The sequence below is a fragment of the Scaptodrosophila lebanonensis genome, unplaced genomic scaffold (genome assembly GCF_003285725.1).
Source record: "Scaptodrosophila lebanonensis strain 11010-0011.00,11010-0021.00 unplaced genomic scaffold, SlebRS2 tig00000001-arrow-pilon, whole genome shotgun sequence".
Taxonomy (NCBI): Eukaryota; Metazoa; Arthropoda; class Insecta; order Diptera; family Drosophilidae; genus Scaptodrosophila; species Scaptodrosophila lebanonensis.
The window spans coordinates 24,910,663-24,929,316 of NW_022060529.1; the positions used below are offsets into that span (position 1 = coordinate 24,910,663).

The 18,654-nt window shown below is 39.1% G+C and overlaps 1 protein-coding gene across 1 annotated transcript in view; it reads left to right on the top strand.

The window, feature by feature from the left end:
• LOC115623825 overlaps positions 1–18,654 on the top strand; it is a 91,866-nt gene that overhangs the window by 43,243 nt on the left and 29,969 nt on the right. Inside the window, exon 9 of the mRNA XM_030518373.1 lies at positions 6,281–6,459. Coding sequence (XP_030374233.1) covers positions 6,281–6,459 — 179 coding nt within the window. The remainder of the gene's footprint in view (positions 1–6,280; positions 6,460–18,654) is intronic.

Below are 18,654 nucleotides of genomic sequence, written 5' to 3' on the forward strand. Positions count from 1 at the left end.
TCGGCCCGAATATAGTATCGCGAAGATGAAAGTTGGCGTTTGTTGCACGATAATGCGCCGTCTCATTGATCCACGCTTGTGACCGATTATTTTACCAAAAATCACATTTTAGCCATTAACCACTCGCCGTATTCACCTGATATGGCACCGTGCCCCTTCTACCTTTTCGGAAAAATGCATTTGCCCATGAAACGAAGCGTTATGCAGACGTAGAGGACATTCAAAAGGCTTGCACGAGCATACTGGCGGCCATACCGGCCAACGAGCTAAAACACTCGTTCGACATGCTTTTGGATCGTGCAGAAAGCTGTATTGAAGCAGAAGAAGTATATTTTGAATAAAATAAATTGATTTTGCCGAAAAACCATTTGTTCTGTTTTTTTTTTTAAGTCCTGTTTACTTTGGAACACTCCTTGTATAAAGAGGGAATCCTCTAGATACTAGGGAATACACTTAACTATAACCTAACCCGCAAAAGATTTTATAGACAAGATTAATGGAAATGGTCTACGATAGTCAAAAAAGCAAAGACGACCTAAGAACGCAGAGGAGGGCAGAAGCAGTAGTCACACATTAAGTTTATTGGTGTCTCATTTTATTGGTATACTATAAGAATAAAAAAGATTTAGAGAAATTGATTTAATACCTAATCTCTTGCTAAGTTATATTTGTTGATCTACTGGACTATATTTTTTGGAATTGGTCTCGTCGCTCTTTCATTTCAAAAGGACACTTTTCAATTATTTAAAGCTGAAAATTATTGACATATCCCAAATTTGGTGGACCATAAAGCGATACATTGTGCCGGCTATAAAGGTAAAATGTTTGGAATGCCACTAAAACCGACTATCTATCAGCCATCCCCCGTTTGTGGGCTCACAAAGTACACGAAGCAGTGCGCATCAAAAATGCATAGAGCGTAAAATGCACAAGACGCGCAAGATGCTCAGCTTGATGGGAAAAAGTGGGTCCTGGGCTGTGGTTGGTAAGTGGGAGCGGCTCGAAGACAAGGCGGAAGACACCAGCGCTCGACAGTCGAATAAAAACGGCGTTAAGTCTTTCTGCTCGTTGCTATCGCCGATGTCGTTGTGGCGCAGTCTGAATAACGAATTATAAATGCACACTCATACCCAGATAGTTGGCTGCCAGTTCAGCCCCGGGAAGAAGCAGCACTGACAGGCATACACAATTTTCCTTGCACCTTTTGCCTTGACGCTGACTTAATATGGAAATTTTATGTGTACACACATATAGTACATACATATGCATTGAGTGGCTCCCCCCCCCCCCTGCCTACCCCACCATTTGACGCCCTGCGCATAAGCTGCATGAAAATTATTAATTTCCCGACATTACTTCAAATTGCTACAAGGAAACATGGCCATGGTAGCTTCAGCGTGGATTCCTGCTGTGCATCTTTATTTCGCTTTTGGAAAGGAATACAAGTAGTGTGGGTGCGAGGGCGGGTTCTAAGCAAATTCTGGCTTACTGGCAGATGAAGCTGTTCAAATTTTGTTAATTTTTGTGTGCCATCTCGAGAAGCACTTAGAGCCATGCTATAAGTTAAATGGGGCATCATATATTTATAGCTGTTGTGCGACATTTTCTCGCGTAGCAGAGATTCGAAATCTTAGGTAATCAGTCAGCTAATTGCATGTTGCCAGTCGTTCAAGGCCCACTACAAGGTTCTATATTTTTTCAAAACCTTTTGCATCTGCTCTCAATTACGGTGATACATATTGGTTATTAAAGTTTTTTATCACAATCAGCTTTTAATATCATATACATAGCTACTACTGAAATAAGTACAGCTTGCTTCCTATTGCCTGGTGAATACTTTGGACAAACCTAATATAGCCTATTTACCCTACGATATAAAAATAAAATTCACATAAATATGGCTATTTAAAAAATTTAATTGTAGCCTGTACCCAAAGGGTAAAAGCCTATATTAGTGTTGTGCGAATGTATGTAACAGGCAGAAGGAGGTGTGGCAGGCCCCACAAAGTATATATATTCGAGTTCAGCATAACAAGCCGAGTCGATATAGCCATGTCCGTCTGTCTGTATGAACGCAAGGATCTCAGAAAGTATAAGAGCTAGAATAACCAAATTTGGCATTCAGGTTCCCCTGAGCCCTAGGCAGATCGAGTTTGTGTTTTTTTTCTGATACACACCCCCACTCCCCCTCAATTCGTATTTTTTCCAATTCCCGTAATTCTTGGAATTTCGAAATTCAAATTTGGTAGTCACATCCAGTTACGTATGATTATACGTCCGTATGTTAAGTTTCATCATGATAGGTCAATTATGAAGAATGTTATAGCCATAACTAAAATCCCTGCTCATGCTCTGCCTGCAGCTCTGCCCGCAGCTGTTATTGTTATATATTAAAAACATTTTATTTATTTAATTTAGTTAATTTATTCAATGTGGAGAGTACAGGCTATTTTACTGTTGGGATTGCTCGACTGTAGGGTTCTCTCTTGTTTTAAATTGGGTAAAAGGCATAAAAAACTGGCTGGAAATATTGCCTAAAATTATTAGCAGGGGTCCTTCTTCTTTGAAGATGGCTTAAAAATCTGATAATACCATCGATTTCTCGACATGTTATGACAATCGAATTGTGAAACAACAATCTATTGAGCTCCACTGTTTATTATTTGGGTGAAAATATCACGATTTCGTCGAATTAAGCAGTCAGTTGCCAGCGTCCAGCAGCCGGTTAAGATGGCGTTATCAGCATTCAGTACAAGTCATGAGAAATTCACAATACGTGTTCGTAGTCAAGACGTATTCTCCGGCGCTGATTTCGATCTTTGGTATATTCAAATAAAACTTGTTTCCATATTTTTAAAAATTATATTAAAGTAAAATTATTATTTACAAGAGAGAACGATACAGTCTAGCAACCCGACAGTGAAATACCGAGCACCCAGACAAATTTCCAGCACTAAGAAGAAGAAAGCACAGACCTATTATACTCCTTTATAAAAGGAGCTGAAGTCGGGTGTCCCGACTTTCAAATACTCTGAACACATGTATCGAATATTTATAGAAATTTTAAAAATAAATAAATGCAACAAGTAAAACAGCTAAGGTCGGGTTTCCCGACTTTGAAGCACTCTGTACATATGTGTAGATGAACCATAGAAATTTTAAAAATTAAGACAAGTAGACAAGATAAAGTCGGGTGTCATACATAAATATATGGCTATAACTTCCTGTTAAATCGGCCTATGATGATGATACTTAGGATACACACTCATAATCACTAACTGGGGGTATTTTTTGAATTTTAATGAAAAATTACAAGAAACAGGGAAAATCACTAATTGCGGGCGAGACGAAGGAGGGAGGGAAATTCCAAAATACACATTTTCTGCGTATTCACATAAGGCATCTGGGACACTTGGTGTCCCAGGCTCTTATGTGTCCGAGATATGAGTGAATGACGAATGGAAAAAAAAAACCCCATAGGGGGGGGGGGGGGGGAAGTGGGGGGGGGGGGGTTAATCAAAAAAAAAAAATAAAACAAACTTGCACTGCGTAGACATATAAGGCATCTTTTTGCAAAATTTGGTGTCTCTATCTCTTATAGTCTCTGAGATCCAGGTATTCATACGGACGGACAGACAGACAGACAGGGCTAGATCGACTCGTCTCGTCATGCTGATCAAGAATATATATACTTCGTGGGGTCTGCCACGCCTCCTTCTGTCTGTTACATTTTTCAGCTCCCGCCCACCTAGTTTACTCTTGTACATTTCATGTACTTGTACAGAGTATAAAAAGTATGTCTTATAATCTCTGAGATCTGTTCATACGGACAGACAGACAAACATACAGAGACAGGGCCAGAGTTTCGCGATTCAACCCATGCTGTTTTCCCAGCATTGATCAGCTGGACATCCTTGCGACCATCAAACCGTTTTTCATGCGTGCGTACGTAAACCCCAGCAAAGACCCAAACCACAAGGTTGTGGAGCATTCGCGGTCAGTTAACCAACCAGCAGGTGAGCAAGTGAAATTTTGTGGCTCGCTGAGCTGTATATTGATGACCAAACAAGCCGAGCTGGAGGTGTGCGAATGGGGGTTTGCGGAGCTCGGGAACGTGCGCAAGGTTTGTTGATTTTACGACACCCACAAGTGTGCCACCGCACGCAATAAAGCAACCAAGTGCTACGCGCACAGTGACGCATTTACAGGCACGATTACATTCGGGAAAATTGGAAGCAAAACAGCACCAGCAGTCAGTCCTGCTGGCAGGGCCAGCATTTGTGGGTTTTATTAAAAATTAATTTACTTTTCATTTACAGTTTATTGCACTTGGCTGACAGCAAACGTTGTTGTGGTCGCTCTCGTTGTCATTGCTGCAGCTGTTCCCTGCTAGCTGGGCTGTCTCTAAGCACATGCTTCGGATCCTTTGGTCAAAGGAAGGGTGTATGAGTGCGTGCTGTGTTAGGTGTTGGGGCGCTGTCTGTGTGTGTCTTTTAACCACACTTACATTTATTTAAAAGCCATTTGTTGGCCACGTTTTTGATGTCTTTTGAGACGTGGTCTAGATGGTGTTAAATTGTCAGGTGTGCGTGTGCGTGTGCGTGTGTGGTTGTGACTGCGACTGTGACTGTGCCATGCACGGTTAAGTACCAGCCGCATTACTCTTCCTATATAGTACATACAATGTAAACACGGCATCAAATTAATTTTAAATGAAAAAATTCCTAAGTGCTGCAAACTCCATTTAGCTGTTCAGTTTGGGGTTGCGAGTCGGCAAGCGGGTCCATAATGGAGACAGCTTCGAGTGGCTTAAATTTTATGCCCCACTTGGTGTTGTCGTTACCATTGGCTAGGGCACGACTTTGCCTGGCGACGCGCTGTCTGTGTCTCCGAGGCAGCAACTGCGGCAACAGCAGCCCCAGCGACAATAAATGCTACAACACCCACGGCTGTCATTTCATAATTTCTGCCAAAAATCAAAAGACAAACGGCGTAAAATTGGGCAACAGCAACTACAATATCTGGGGAAAGAGTGGGCTGGCGGCCTGAGTTGCTTGCCTCGTCTGGCACTTGCCTGCCGCTTGTTATGCCAAAAATTTGCCTAAACTTCTGCAGCGACAGACAATAGCGAAAAAAGTTAATTTGGCAACAAAAATGCAAACAAGTCGGCAAAGACAGTAGGGGGTGACAACAATAGTGTGCCGGGCACTTTAAATCGCAACTAGGCAGTCGGGGGAATGGGCGCGTAGGGGCGTGGCTAACAAACTATGCGAGCAGAACAAAACACTGCGTCATACTTTTAGGCGCGGCTCTTTGGCAGAGATTTGTTCGTTATGTTTGTTTGTTTATTGGCATTGCTTTCTGTTGGCTCTACGTAGCTGTCTGTAGCTTTATATCTTTATTTGTGTGCTGGTATGTGTCCTCGTACTTTTCCAGCAAAACTTTACAGATTTTCCATTTTGCCAAGCTGAGCAAATGAAATTTATGTGAAAACTAGTTTTTTCACGCCTGTAATTGAAGTGCGGGGGGTGGCGAACATTACAATAGGTGGAGGAAGATTTGGACTTTCAGCCTAGAATCATAATCACCTTCGTTACGAAATATTGGTCCACGTGAATTTAAAAACTTCTTGGTGTGAAATTAGCAGTAAAATTGAAACATATCATTCAAGATTTCGGTATTTTGGTTTCAAGCGTGACCATGTGAGCCTTAATTCAACAGATTGGTCCGAAAACCAAATTAGCACAGACTTGAGGAGCATAATTAGCTCTGACTTGCATTGCTACCTCATTTAGCCATTTAGTCGCTTTGTTTCAATTTCTTCGAAAACCAAGAATTTATAATTCTGCAACTGTCACACAAAATTGTGTTTTTTTCTTAACTTACAAATTCCTTAAAAGCAGACCAAACTTTTTTTTATTTAGCTTGGCTTATACACTTTTATAGAATTGTTCAAATTAATGCGCTTTTGATTTTGATCTCACTTCTGAGATTGTGAGATCAATATATCATTTAGATCACAGCTCGAGGAAACGCAGGTCCGCTTATTCAGGGTGTATTCTTTAGAGAACTTTTTTCTTCTAAACTTCTTTTTGTTTTTTCTCTAGATCTATGTGTATGTCTATGTATCGATATATGATATTCCATAGAATGAAAATGGAATTGAAAAATAGGAAATGCAGACATTTTTAAAATATTAACCCTAGTAATCTACTGGTACTCACTGAGCCAACATGAATTTTTCAACTAACTTGTGTTTTTCCTTATTTTTTTTTTGCAGTGGTCCGGAAATGCTGGTGGCCTTTCACTCCAGCCCTTTCTCGGCGCCTCTACAACAGGGCATACCGAATCGTGGCTTCGAATTGGACGTTGACATCCTATTTACTGATTCGGATTCCTTCGACTTCGCCCAGGGCACAAAGAATCTCTGTGAATTTCATATTAATGCTACGAATCCGGGTAAGTAGTGTGCGGCACACAATTCCCTTCTACATCAGGTACGTTTATCAATTGAACTGTTCGGGCGTGAGCCGATCCAAGCTCACCTGACATTGATGCCTTGGAATGATTATTATTTGGAGTTTTACACCTGTGAGCTCTGGAATCGGTGGAAAGAATGTTCTAAACTAGGTCAGCCACAAAGCATTGGATTGGTTAGCCTCCCCACCGCACTTACTTCCGTTTCTTGACATTTGCTTTTCAAGTGTGACGGCTTCGATTCGTTTCTGGTGGTGTTATTGCACCGTCTTTTCAAAAGGTGGAACGCATGAAATGCTTTCATTTCATTTATGTTGTACAATGATTTTATTGCCGCATCAACTGCATTGAGCTCGCAACTAATTAGTACACGCTATGCTTATTCAGGACTCAAAAGTTAAAAGCCACTTGAAAGTTGGTGTTACGCAAGCCACTTTTGAGGCAGAAAGGAGTGAACAAGCGAGCATCCTTGCAACCGGCAGCTTAATGAAGCTAATGGCCTCGTTGCCTGGGCAATCTAAGCAGGCAAAATGGGATTTTAATTAAATTCAAGGCCAGACTGATGGTGCTGGCCATCCAGTGCTTCCACTTCTTGTCTTGTCCAGTGTTCCAGTCCTATCCAGAATGGAGGGTTCACATTAAATAGCCAAATTTGGAGAGTGAGCTATGGCAACCACGTTTAATATAATTGCGGCAAATTATAAGCCTCCACTCTACACACTTCTTTATGCCCACCAGCTGCATTTAATTGAAAAATTATTAAACGGAATTTCGGAGGAACCACCGCCCATCGCCTGACACATTGTGCAGCTTTTGCTGAGCACCGACACAGCGCTGCAAAGTAGGCAACGTCTTGGACCGCTAATGTTCATTAATTTGCACTTAATAACTTTTGAGTAGGTTTTTTGCTCATCCAATTCCTTCTTCATGGTTTGTTTTAGCAAATTTCTCATTCGAAATTATTTTTGGTCGAGCAGGCAGTCTCGGTCGGCTTTGGCGCCGAATTCAGGTCGTTTACTCTTCTGATTTAACTGAATGCGTTGCCCAAAACTTTAAGTAGCTCCTCTGGTGATTCTCCTAACAGTTTTCTGCTGTTCTCATTAACTTCATGGCTTGCCTTTTTTGTTATACTTATGCTGATGTTGTTTTTACTTGGAATCCATTTTGTTGTTTTTTTGTGGACCATTTAATTGTTAGACTCTGAGTTTTGCTTAACAAACGGATGTGTCTAAGAAGTCATTAGCTAGACCCTAACATCATCATTTTTATTATGATGCTCGAAGCGAAATCAAAAGAAGAATAAAATGCCAGAGGCGAGCTGACCCAACTCTTAAATACCCTGTACTCAGAAGAAAAACATGAAAAAATACTTTCGAATTATATTTTGAAAATTAAATTAATTGCATAAAATTATAAAACAACAGCTGCTGGTAGGCATTACTTTCATGACTATGACTTCCTTCCTTGTTGAGGCAGCGAGCTTTTTCGATGCCTTTTTATAAGTATATTGTTGTATGAACCCAAAGCAATTACAAATATAATAGACAGCCTTGTAGAGCAAGGTACAATCTACGAATGTACTATATGTATGTAATTATGTGTTTAGAGCTTGATCAAACATTGTCCTTTCTCGGGCCTAGGAGAATCTCGACACCAAGAGTGCTTGCACCATTTGTGTAGATGAGACAACATCGATAATATAACAACAACTTACACTACTTGTAATATTACAACTATTGAGGTTTTTTGGTGAACCTTTTAAAAAGGTTGATATGTGAATCGAATAGTATTGGAATTTTAGAATTTGGATTCATAGCGGGATCATGCGTTGCAGTCGGCTACAAGAAAAAATATAAGTTAAGGTATTAAGGTTTTTTAATGGGTATTAAAGTAACTTAATGAAATTCTGCGATTATGACAATTTAAACCAATTTAAACTTAATATTCGAAAGTAGTACCGTAGTCATCTGTCTGCATATCTCTCTTTGCGCATCTCTAATACATCTCTAGTTGCATGGCTATAATTTCTTTGCTTATCTTGTCTACCATTGCTTGTTGTAAAGTTTCGAAAATTTTAATTGAATTAGATGCTTTGTAAGTAATGTAGTTTGCTCGCACAGTGCTAAAATATAATTAAATAGCTTGTATATACACATGCAGAATATGGACACACATACTACACGTATATTGTTTGCTTGCTGAAATAATATTGAAAAAGCCACATATCTCGCCTTTTAATTCCGGGCAAAGTTCTACGATGCATTTAATTAAACTGAATTGAAAAGTTATAAGCAAAATCAGTCTAAATTAAATATGCAACAGCTTTCATTGCGCAATCAACGAATTTAAAACCACTGCAGCTGCAGAGTATACCGAGCTGGCCGACTGACAACAAAATCCCCCATTGACATCATTGCCAATGTTGTGTAGCTGCCGCAGTATGTTAATCATACGTCATGTTGTCCGCGTTGGGGTTTTATCATACATTGTTTGCATTTTCGAATTGTTTTGAAATTAAAGGGAAAACCACATGTATACTTCCAGCAAAACCCATTATTCTACTCCCACTCGGGCCTTCGTATGCGATGCTGCTGGACACGCTCATTATGATAACTTTCAAATGACCTTTGCTTGCATTATAAATAAGTGGCATTCTACACACATGCACACACACAAAGAGCCCCCATATGCATGTGTATTTAGCATATTTAAATAAAATATATTGAATTTCTGGTCAACTCTTAATGATGCCGCTGCCCCATCCATTGTTGCGGCTCCCTCAATTGTCGGTATTGTTGGGAGCGCTCTCTAAAAGCGAGTGCGTGTGTGTGTATGTGTGTGTGTGTGTGTGTGTGTTTACCATACAAGCCAAACAAAACCACACACATACTCGCACACAACAAATAAAAGCAAAATGAAACGATAAATATTTGGTTTTCGTTAAAACTTTAATTAAAATCATGTTGTTGTGTCCCGCAATAATTTATTTGTATCGCGAGTTCGGCAATTGCAAAGACCTCGCTCGTTGTTCTCTCGCATGTTTGTGGCTATATGTGTCTGAGAGAGTATGGTGTGTGTTTGTCGATAACAAAACAATTATGCTGTTTTGTTTGTTTGTTTGTTTGCTTTCACGTTCACCCGCGGCTATTTAAAACGTCTCCCTCTCCCCAGTTTACTAATTGAACTTAGCGTGCCTGGCGACTGACTGGCAATATTTTTATAGCCTGTACCCAAAGGGTGAAAGGCTATACTAGTTTTGTGCGCATGTATGTAACACACAGAAGGAGGCGTGGCAGACCCCACAAAGTATATATATTCTTGATCAGGATGAGAAGCCGAGTCGATATAGCCTTGTCCGTCCGTCCGTCTGTCCGTCTGTCCGTCTGTCTGTCCGTCTGTCCGTATGAACGCAAGGATCTCAGAAAGTATAAGAGCTAGAATAACCAAACTTGGTTTCCATATTCTCCTAAGACCGAGAAAGTACGAGTTTGAGTTTTTTTTCGATGCACCCCCCCACTCCCCCGCAATTCGTGTTTTTTCTTATAACTTCCGTAATTCTCGGAATTTTGAAATCAATTTTGGTAGGTACATCCAGTTAGTACTAATGTGTCCGTGTGCCAAATTTCATCATGATAGGTCAATTCTGAAGAAAGTTATAGCCATAAGTAAAATCGCTGCTCATGCGCTGCCTCTGTCGGCAGCGCTGCCCGCAGCTGTTGTTGTTGTTGCTGCTTTGGTTCAACTTTGTGCTGCATACATACACGCATATAAACACGCATAGGTACGTGATGTAAATGTATGCTGTTAAAACTAAACATAAACATATATTCTAATTTAATTTAATTAATTAATTCATTAATTTTTTTTAATAATTTAATTTTTTTTTAAAATTTTTTTTTTTTAATTTTTCTTTTTTTGTGGAGAGTACAGGCTATTTTACTGTCGGGCTTGCTCGACTGTAGCGTTCTATCTTGTTCATTTTGCTCTGGCACACAGTGAGCCACAAAAGTTATTCACCAGTTACGCTTGCTTATCCTGCGGCGCATTCATGTCAGCTTTATATGTGCAGTTCATTAGCAATGCATTAAGCTGTAAATGTTTAATTCAATTTTTAATTGAGGGACAATGCGAAAAGCGTTTGCTTTTGATCATGCTTATGATCAGTCTGTGGTGTGTGTCCATCCGTCTGTCCGTCCACCTGAATAAATGCTTGGATTTTGGAAGCGGATGATGCTACAGTGAGCAAACTCGGTATGGAGACTAGTCCCTAGACAACACGAGCCTTTTTATTTTATTGTTTTAAGGGTGTCCTACTTACGGTTATGGGAATATGAGACCAAATTTTGTTATTCTGGGTCTTATACTGTTCGCATCCCTTCCATTCAGACAGACCGACATGGCTTTATCGATTCTTCTTGCCGTTCTAAATAAAAATATGAGGAGTCTGTCTCTCTGTTGGTTACTATCCCATTATTGTAAGCTCCGAACATGTTGCCGTAGCCTCTCATTAGTCATACACTAACTTGAAGAGGAGCCTCCTCACCCTAGACTTCCTAATTAGCACTAATCAACTTGCTGACGACACCCAACTCATCGTAGCAACAACAAAATCAAACACAGCCCCTCCACTGACCGGAAAATGCGCCACACCAAGCCGAGCAGTGGATGTCATATAATAAATTATGAAATCGCTGTAAGATTTGCAGAAAATTATTTACGCTATCTACCCACAACCCACGCATCCATACACACTCACATGCTATGAAAATTTATTACACTACAAACTCAGCAACATTTCCGCTTCGAGTCACAAGTAGCAACAACAAAGACGGTGGTGACGCCGACGACCCTACTCCACCACCCGCCCACCTCCCCCCCAAAAAACATTTACCAGTGTTTTGTATTGAGGCGAGCACACAAAATGCTAAAAATATGCTCAAATGCCAGCAAATATACAATATTTTATTACAAATGGCTCCACACCAACACCCACACGCACGCACTCACTCACAAGCACACTCATCACACGTTTCCACCTACACACACTCGCATGTATGCATGTGTATGTGTGTATGTGTGCATGTAGTGTGTAAGTGTGTGTGTTTGGTAACTGCTACAATAGATACATTTGCTATTGCTACGGAACTTGCTTGGCATTTTTATTGATTTACGGATTATTGTAGGAGCTTCAGGGATGTTGGGCGAGCAGAGAAATACTCCTGGATGAGGAGGGGGAAAGGCGTAGTCGAAGTTGCTGCGCTTCAAAGTTTCTAAGACTTTTACTGTGTCTGTTGTTACAGCAGTAGCAGCAGCCACAGCAGCAGCAGCAGCAGCAGAAGCGCCAAAGTTTGCAGGAAACTTTAAACAAATCTTTGGACTATTCCTTTCCAGCCTTCTTTATTTTTATTTTTATTGTTATTTCTTTTTTGTTCATTGCGCCCGCTTGTAGACTAACAAAGTGTAAAGAGCGCTTGTTGAAATTTTTGCTTTTTAATTTTATAAAGTCAACTCGCAAGAAAAGCAAAAACAAACAAAGCCAGCCAGCGCACAATGAAGCGTGCGGAGACGCAGAACAGAGCACCGGATGATTTGTAGAGTGGGGGAAGAGCGGGAATCATAATAATGCGAGGCATAAATTTAAATGGAAATGCAATGGTACTTTTTTCTACACAAGTATTAAAATTTTGCATACATTGAAAAGCCATCGAATGAGGTTGCCAGCGATTTGTCATTTGCTAGTTGGTATTGGAGGGGTACTGAGAGGACTGTCTATAAGTGTGGTTGTTTGCTGTTTAGTTTGCTTATTGAGTTGCAATTTTGTATGCAATCAGCTGTGTGTTTACGCATCTGTGTGTGTGTGTGTGTGTGTGTGTGTGTGTGTGTAATGGCGAATCGGGCCGTGGGTGGGCTCTGCTGGGATCGCATTCAAACAGACAACGGCAATAGAGACAACAGTAACAGTAACAGCAACAATAATACAAGCAGCGTGTTCAATTCTAACGAGATCCTAAGTAAATGTAAATTAATTGATAAGCTAGATTTGCTCTGTCTAGACCACGAATGGTACATTATCATATTGTTATAGATAAAACCTCGATAAACAGACATGCTCTCTTATACAGATAATAATGAGTTCGGCCTTAGATGCCGAACATAACACCAACATTTTCGTAGCTGGCAGGCGCCAGCTTAATAGATAAGGATGTGTAAGTACACAAATCATTAGCTCAGGCTCGCCACCGCGCTGGATGAGCATGCTGCGGCTGGCTAACATGAGCTACCTGATAAAGTACGCACACATGGTAGAAGATAAGGAATCGATGATAGTATGTAGGCGATAGCATAAGAACTAGGATAAGAATTTATATATAAATAAAGCAGTCGAGCTATCGACGTTGTTCATTCATCCACAAAACTTTGTCGCGTATTATTATCCTCCCACCAATCCTGCTCCGCTCAATACATTGGTGACCCCTCGAAAAGTACACGCGAGTTAAATAGTGTTGTGTTGTGCTGTGTTAATATATTGTCCTTAAAAAATAAAAAGGACACAAGTGTAAGAAGTGCTGCGTTGTGTCCCTAAAAATAAAAATAGTGGGCTAAAACATCCAGCTCTCAAAGAAAATTAAAAAGTGTCATGTTGTGTTGTGCTGCGTTGTGTCCCTAAAAATTAAAATAGTGGACTAAAACATCCAGCTCTCAAAGAAAATTAAAAAAGTGTTGTGTTGTGTTGTGCGGTGTGTATTTATATTGTCCTTAAAAATCAAAAGAAGGACTTATAAGCCCAGCACCCGTGCGAATTTCAGCCAAAAAATTAAAAAGTGTTGTGTTGTGTTGTGCTGCCGTGTGTCCCTAAAAAGTAAATAGTGGACTTAAACACCCAGCACCCATACCAACAGCAACCAAATATATATATAAAAATAATAATAAAATCATTTATACCAATATAAAATTATTAAATATTGTGCGGAAATTTAAAAGTACTGCACTAAAAATCAATATGGCAAACGAAGCCCAAATAATAAAAGAGCAAGAGGGCATTGGAAGAGTTTTGGAGGCCATTTACAATGCAGCGGCAAAGTGGGATGGATCGGGTCAGCAGCTGGACCAGTGGAACCGCAAGGTAGAAGAGCTGAGGATCCAGTTCGAGGCAAATAAAATCGGACTGCAAAATCCTTCAGCGACAATATTGAAATCACCATATTTTAAAGAAAAATTTGGAGAAAAGGTAAGTGAACTTTTTACAGTTACTTACTCATTATTGGGGCAAATGAATAAACAGATAAATAGGAATGCTGATTTGCTAGAATCGCAGTCATTAGTAGGCCCAGATAATACAAAAAGTACGGCTGTTAGAAAGATAGAACATGCATTAAAATGTTTTAAGATGTCCTTAAAAAGATATGATGGAAAAGATTTAAGTGAAATCAAAACAGCTAAAACCCGTGCAGATGATCTTTATTATCAATATTCAAATGAATGGGGTATAGGAGAGTTAGAAGAAACGTTTGAGAGGTTAACAGACCAATATTACGAATTGGATAAGAATCCGGAATTAAAAAAGGAAAATATGAACTTCGACTTGCCAAAAATTGAAATACCGTGTTTTTATGGAAGCTATACAGAGTGGAATACGTTCAAGGAACTTTTTATGCAGTTGATTGGCTCAGCAAACATTTCGAACACACAAAAAATGTGTGCCTTGAAAACCAAAGTAAAGGGCGATGCTGCAGCAACAATAGAAAATTTGCCGTCAACAGAGAACAATTTTGATTTAGCATGGTCCCTGTTAGATAGCAAGTTTACCAACCCTAGAGCAACATTGGCTATTTATTTGAACAACATAATTGAAGCTCCCTCGGTTAGTGAGTCCGTAAACAGCGTAAAGCAATTTTTATGCATAATTAACAAAAATATTCAGGCTATAAAAGCAATGAAGTTGTCTGAAGAACGCATCCTACAAAGCCTTTTTAACACATTACTAGTAAAAAAAATGAACGAAAATCTTAGAACTAGATATGAAAAATCCCTGGAAAATCCTAAAACTGTTCAAAAAATTGACCCCCTGTTAAAATTCTTAGAGCATGAATGTTCTGCATTAGAAGCTTGCCAAATGGATGGTAACAGCAATGCGCAGAAGAATAAAAATGAAAAGCCAAGTTTATATCACAAAATAGAAAAAAAGACTTGTGTTTTGGAATGCAATTATAGTCACCCCGTATATAAGTGTCAGAAATTTAAAAAACTAACAATAAGAGAAAGATGGCAAATAATAAAAAAGAACCAAATTTGTGGAAAATGCTTGCAGATGGGACATTCCTTTGCTACCTGTAATTGGGTTTGTCGCACATGCAGCGGTCCACATCATATGCTTTTACACATAGACAATTCAGTAGTGACTAGCTCAAAATGTTTCAAAAAGGAGAAAAAATGTGTTTTGCTATCAACAGCAGTCGTTGAAGTATTAGATGGAGAAGGCAAATGGCAAAACTGTAGAGTATTATTAGACAGTGGCTCAGAAGTAAATTTCATCACTACAGAGTTTAAGCGAAAATTAAAATTAAAGGCAGAAAAGGTACAGGAAACAATTGAAGGGTTTTCAGATAACTTTTCTCAAATAAACGAAGGTATGAGTGTTCAGATTAGATCAAAAACCACAGAATTCAACACCGAAATTGAGGTATTAATTAGTAAAAAAATTGTATCTAATATGCCAAAGAAAAGGTTTGAAATTGGAAATATTCAACATCACATAGAGTTAGCGGATCCACAGTTCAACATTCCACAAGGTATTGATATGCTTCTCGGTATAGATCTGGTGCATGAAACGGAAAAATCCGGAAAGATTCAATTGAACGAAGGAAGATTGCGTTTACGAGAAACGCTTTTTGGTTGGGCTGCTTACGGTAAAATAGAGTTAGAGAGTCCTTCAAAAGAAGGACGAGTAGTGACCTATTCTGGAGTTGGAATTCAACATCAACTTAAAAGGTTTTGGGAAATTGAAGAAAAAATGACAGAAAACATTACATTATCAAAGGAGGAGGTAGAATGTGAACAGGAATTTGAACAAAATGTGTCAAGAGGAGCGGATGGACGATATATTGTTGCTCTGCCATTTAAAAATACACCGAAAAACTTAGGATATTCTGAATCTCAAGCAAAAAGACGTTTTTCGGCATTAGAAAGAAAATTCAATAAAGACCCAAGCCTAAAGGAACAATACACAAATTTCATAAAAGAATATATCGAATTAGGGCATATGAAGATAATTGCAAATGCGGAAAAGTTGGAATCAAAATATTATCTCCCTCATCACGCTATTTTACGGCCGGAAAGCACTACTACCAAGCTGAGAGTCGTGTTTGATGCATCATGCAAAACGTCTAATGGTATAGCATTAAACGACGTATTGCATGCAGGTCCAAGACTGCAGGAAGATTTGTTTAACATATTACTTCGGTTCCGAAAACACACTTATGTCATTACAGCAGACATAGAAAAAATGTATAGACAAATTTGGATTAAGCCAGAGGATCAAAAGTATCAGCTTATATATTGGAGATGGGAACAGGGAATGCCTTTAAATACATACGCTTTGCAAACAGTAACGTATGGAACAAAAGCTGCGCCATATTTAGCAGTAAAATGTTTGAAAAAATCCGCAGAAAAAATAAAAAATAAATGGGCTAAGGCGGCTGAAGCAATTGAAAATGACTTCTACATGGACGATTTAATGACTGGGGCAAATACAATAAAAGAACTAAAAGAAGTACAAAAACAAATAACTGGCACTCTTAAAAAAGATGGATTTCATTTAAGGAAATGGTGTTCAAATAGCGTAGACCTTTTAAAATCAATGTCAGTAGCAGATAGAGGGATGAAAGTAGAATTTAATATAGAGCAAGCTAATCCCATTAAAGCATTAGGAGTTGCCTGGTTACCAGAAACGGATGACTTCTCGATTAAATGCAACTGGGAATGTGATAGTAAGGTAACCAAACGCAGCATTCTGTCAGACATTTCGAAAATATTTGATCCCTTAGGTTTAATAAGTCCAGTGACAGTGACAACGAAAATTCTGATGCAAGATCTATGGAAATCCAAGTTAGACTGGGACCAAGCGCCTTCAGAAGAAAGTGTAAAGGCATGGGAAAAAATAAAAAAAGAACTCCCAATACTAAATGAAATGAAAATACCCAGAATGTTAATTGGAAACAACGCCAAAACAATAGAGTTGCATGGTTTCGGTGATGCATCTGAGAAAGCATATGGTGCAGTAATCTATATTAAATCAATAGATTGTAACAATAAAATTAGAATTAACATAGCCGCGTCCAAATCCAGAGTAGCGCCAATTAAACTTTTAACAATACCAAGGCTTGAATTATGCGCCGCAGTACTTTTAGTTGAGTTAACGAAAAAGGTTAGAGATAGTTTGAAAATCAAATTCAGCAAAATTTTCTACTACAGCGATTCACAGATTGTGCTTAGCTGGTTAAAACTTGACCCAGCGTCATTAAAAACATTTGTGGCAAATAGAGTTAACTTTATTCAAACAGAAACAAAAATTGCATGTTGGCAGTTTGTTGAGTCAGAGCAGAATCCAGCGGACATCGTGGCTAGAGGTAAATACCCATCGGAGTTAATAGGAAACCAGCTGTGGTTTCAAGGGCCATTATTTTTAAAAAGTAATAATCACCAGGTTCGACATAATTCAGTTACATTAAAGGAAATCCCGGAAATAAAAAAAATTACATATAATGCGTTACTTGTTAAAACAGGATCCATATTTCATGAGATCAACCACAAAAACAACTTTGATTTTTTACAAAATGTGCTGGCAATGATAATAATGTTTACAGAGAAGTGCAGAAAAACAGAAGTAAAAACATGGATAAGCTATAAAAAGGAAGCGCTAACACTAATAATTAAAATTGTGCAGAAAAACCACTTTCCAAAGGAGTTATCTCTTCTGCAGAATAAAAAGGAGTTGCCAGGAAAGTCAAATATCAAGTCCTTGGCTCCATTCGTAGATAACAAAGGGATAATAAGAGTAGGGGGACGAATTCAAAATTCGCAGTTGTGTTTTGAAGCCAAGCATCCAGTTCTTTTGCCGTATGCAGATAAATGGGTGGAGCTCCTAGGAACTAAACTTCATAAAAAACATTTGCACATAGGACCTCAAGGGTTACTTGCAATAATCAGGCAGCGGTTTTGGCCCTTGAGAGGGAAGCAAATAGTCAGCAAAATTACAAAAAATTGTATCCGCTGTTTTAAGGCACACCCAAGACAGATACATCAGTTTATGGGAAACCTGCCCGAAGATCGAGTAATTCGAACACGTCCGTTTTTGAATATTGGAATAGATTTTCTCGGGCCCATAGCCATTCATCATAAAATCAGAGGAAAACGAGTTGACAAAGCCTATGTGTGTGTATTTGTTTGTTTTGCTACGAAGGCAGTGCATTTAGAAGTTGTGTCAGATATGACTTCTGCAGCCTTCATAGGGGCTCTGAAAAGATTTGTAGGTAGAAGGAGCTGTCCACAAAAAATTTACTGCGATAATGGAACGAATTTTATAGGCGCAGCAAATAGTCTGAATGAAATATATAAATTATTCAAAGACCAAATTCAGATAGATACAATAGACAAGTTTTGTGTGGAGCGGCAAATTGAATGGGTAAATATTCCTGCTAAATCTCCCCACATTGGGGGACTCTGGGAAGCATGCGTGAAGTCCGTTAAAAAACATTTTACGCGTTCTATAGAAGGAATAATGACCTTTGACGAAATGACCACACTAATGATAGAAATAGAAGCGATACTAAATTCAAGACCATTAACTCCGCTGTCAGAAGATCCAAATGATCTTCAGGTTCTAACCCCAGGGCATTTTATATTGGGAGAGTCTTTTTCTACAATAGTAGACTCAGTAGACAGTAAAAGTTATAAAGGGTTGCGAGACCACTGGAAGGCAGTTCAAGAAAACAAAGAACAGTTTTGGAAAAGGTGGTCGTTAGAATATCTGTCCGAATTGCAAAAGCGTTACAAGTGGGATAAAGTAATGCCAAATTTAAAACCGGGAACCCTTGTATTATTAAAGGAAGAAAATCTGGCCCAAATGCATTGGAAGAGGGGCAGGGTCACAAAGACCATTGTAGGTAAAGATGGCCTTTG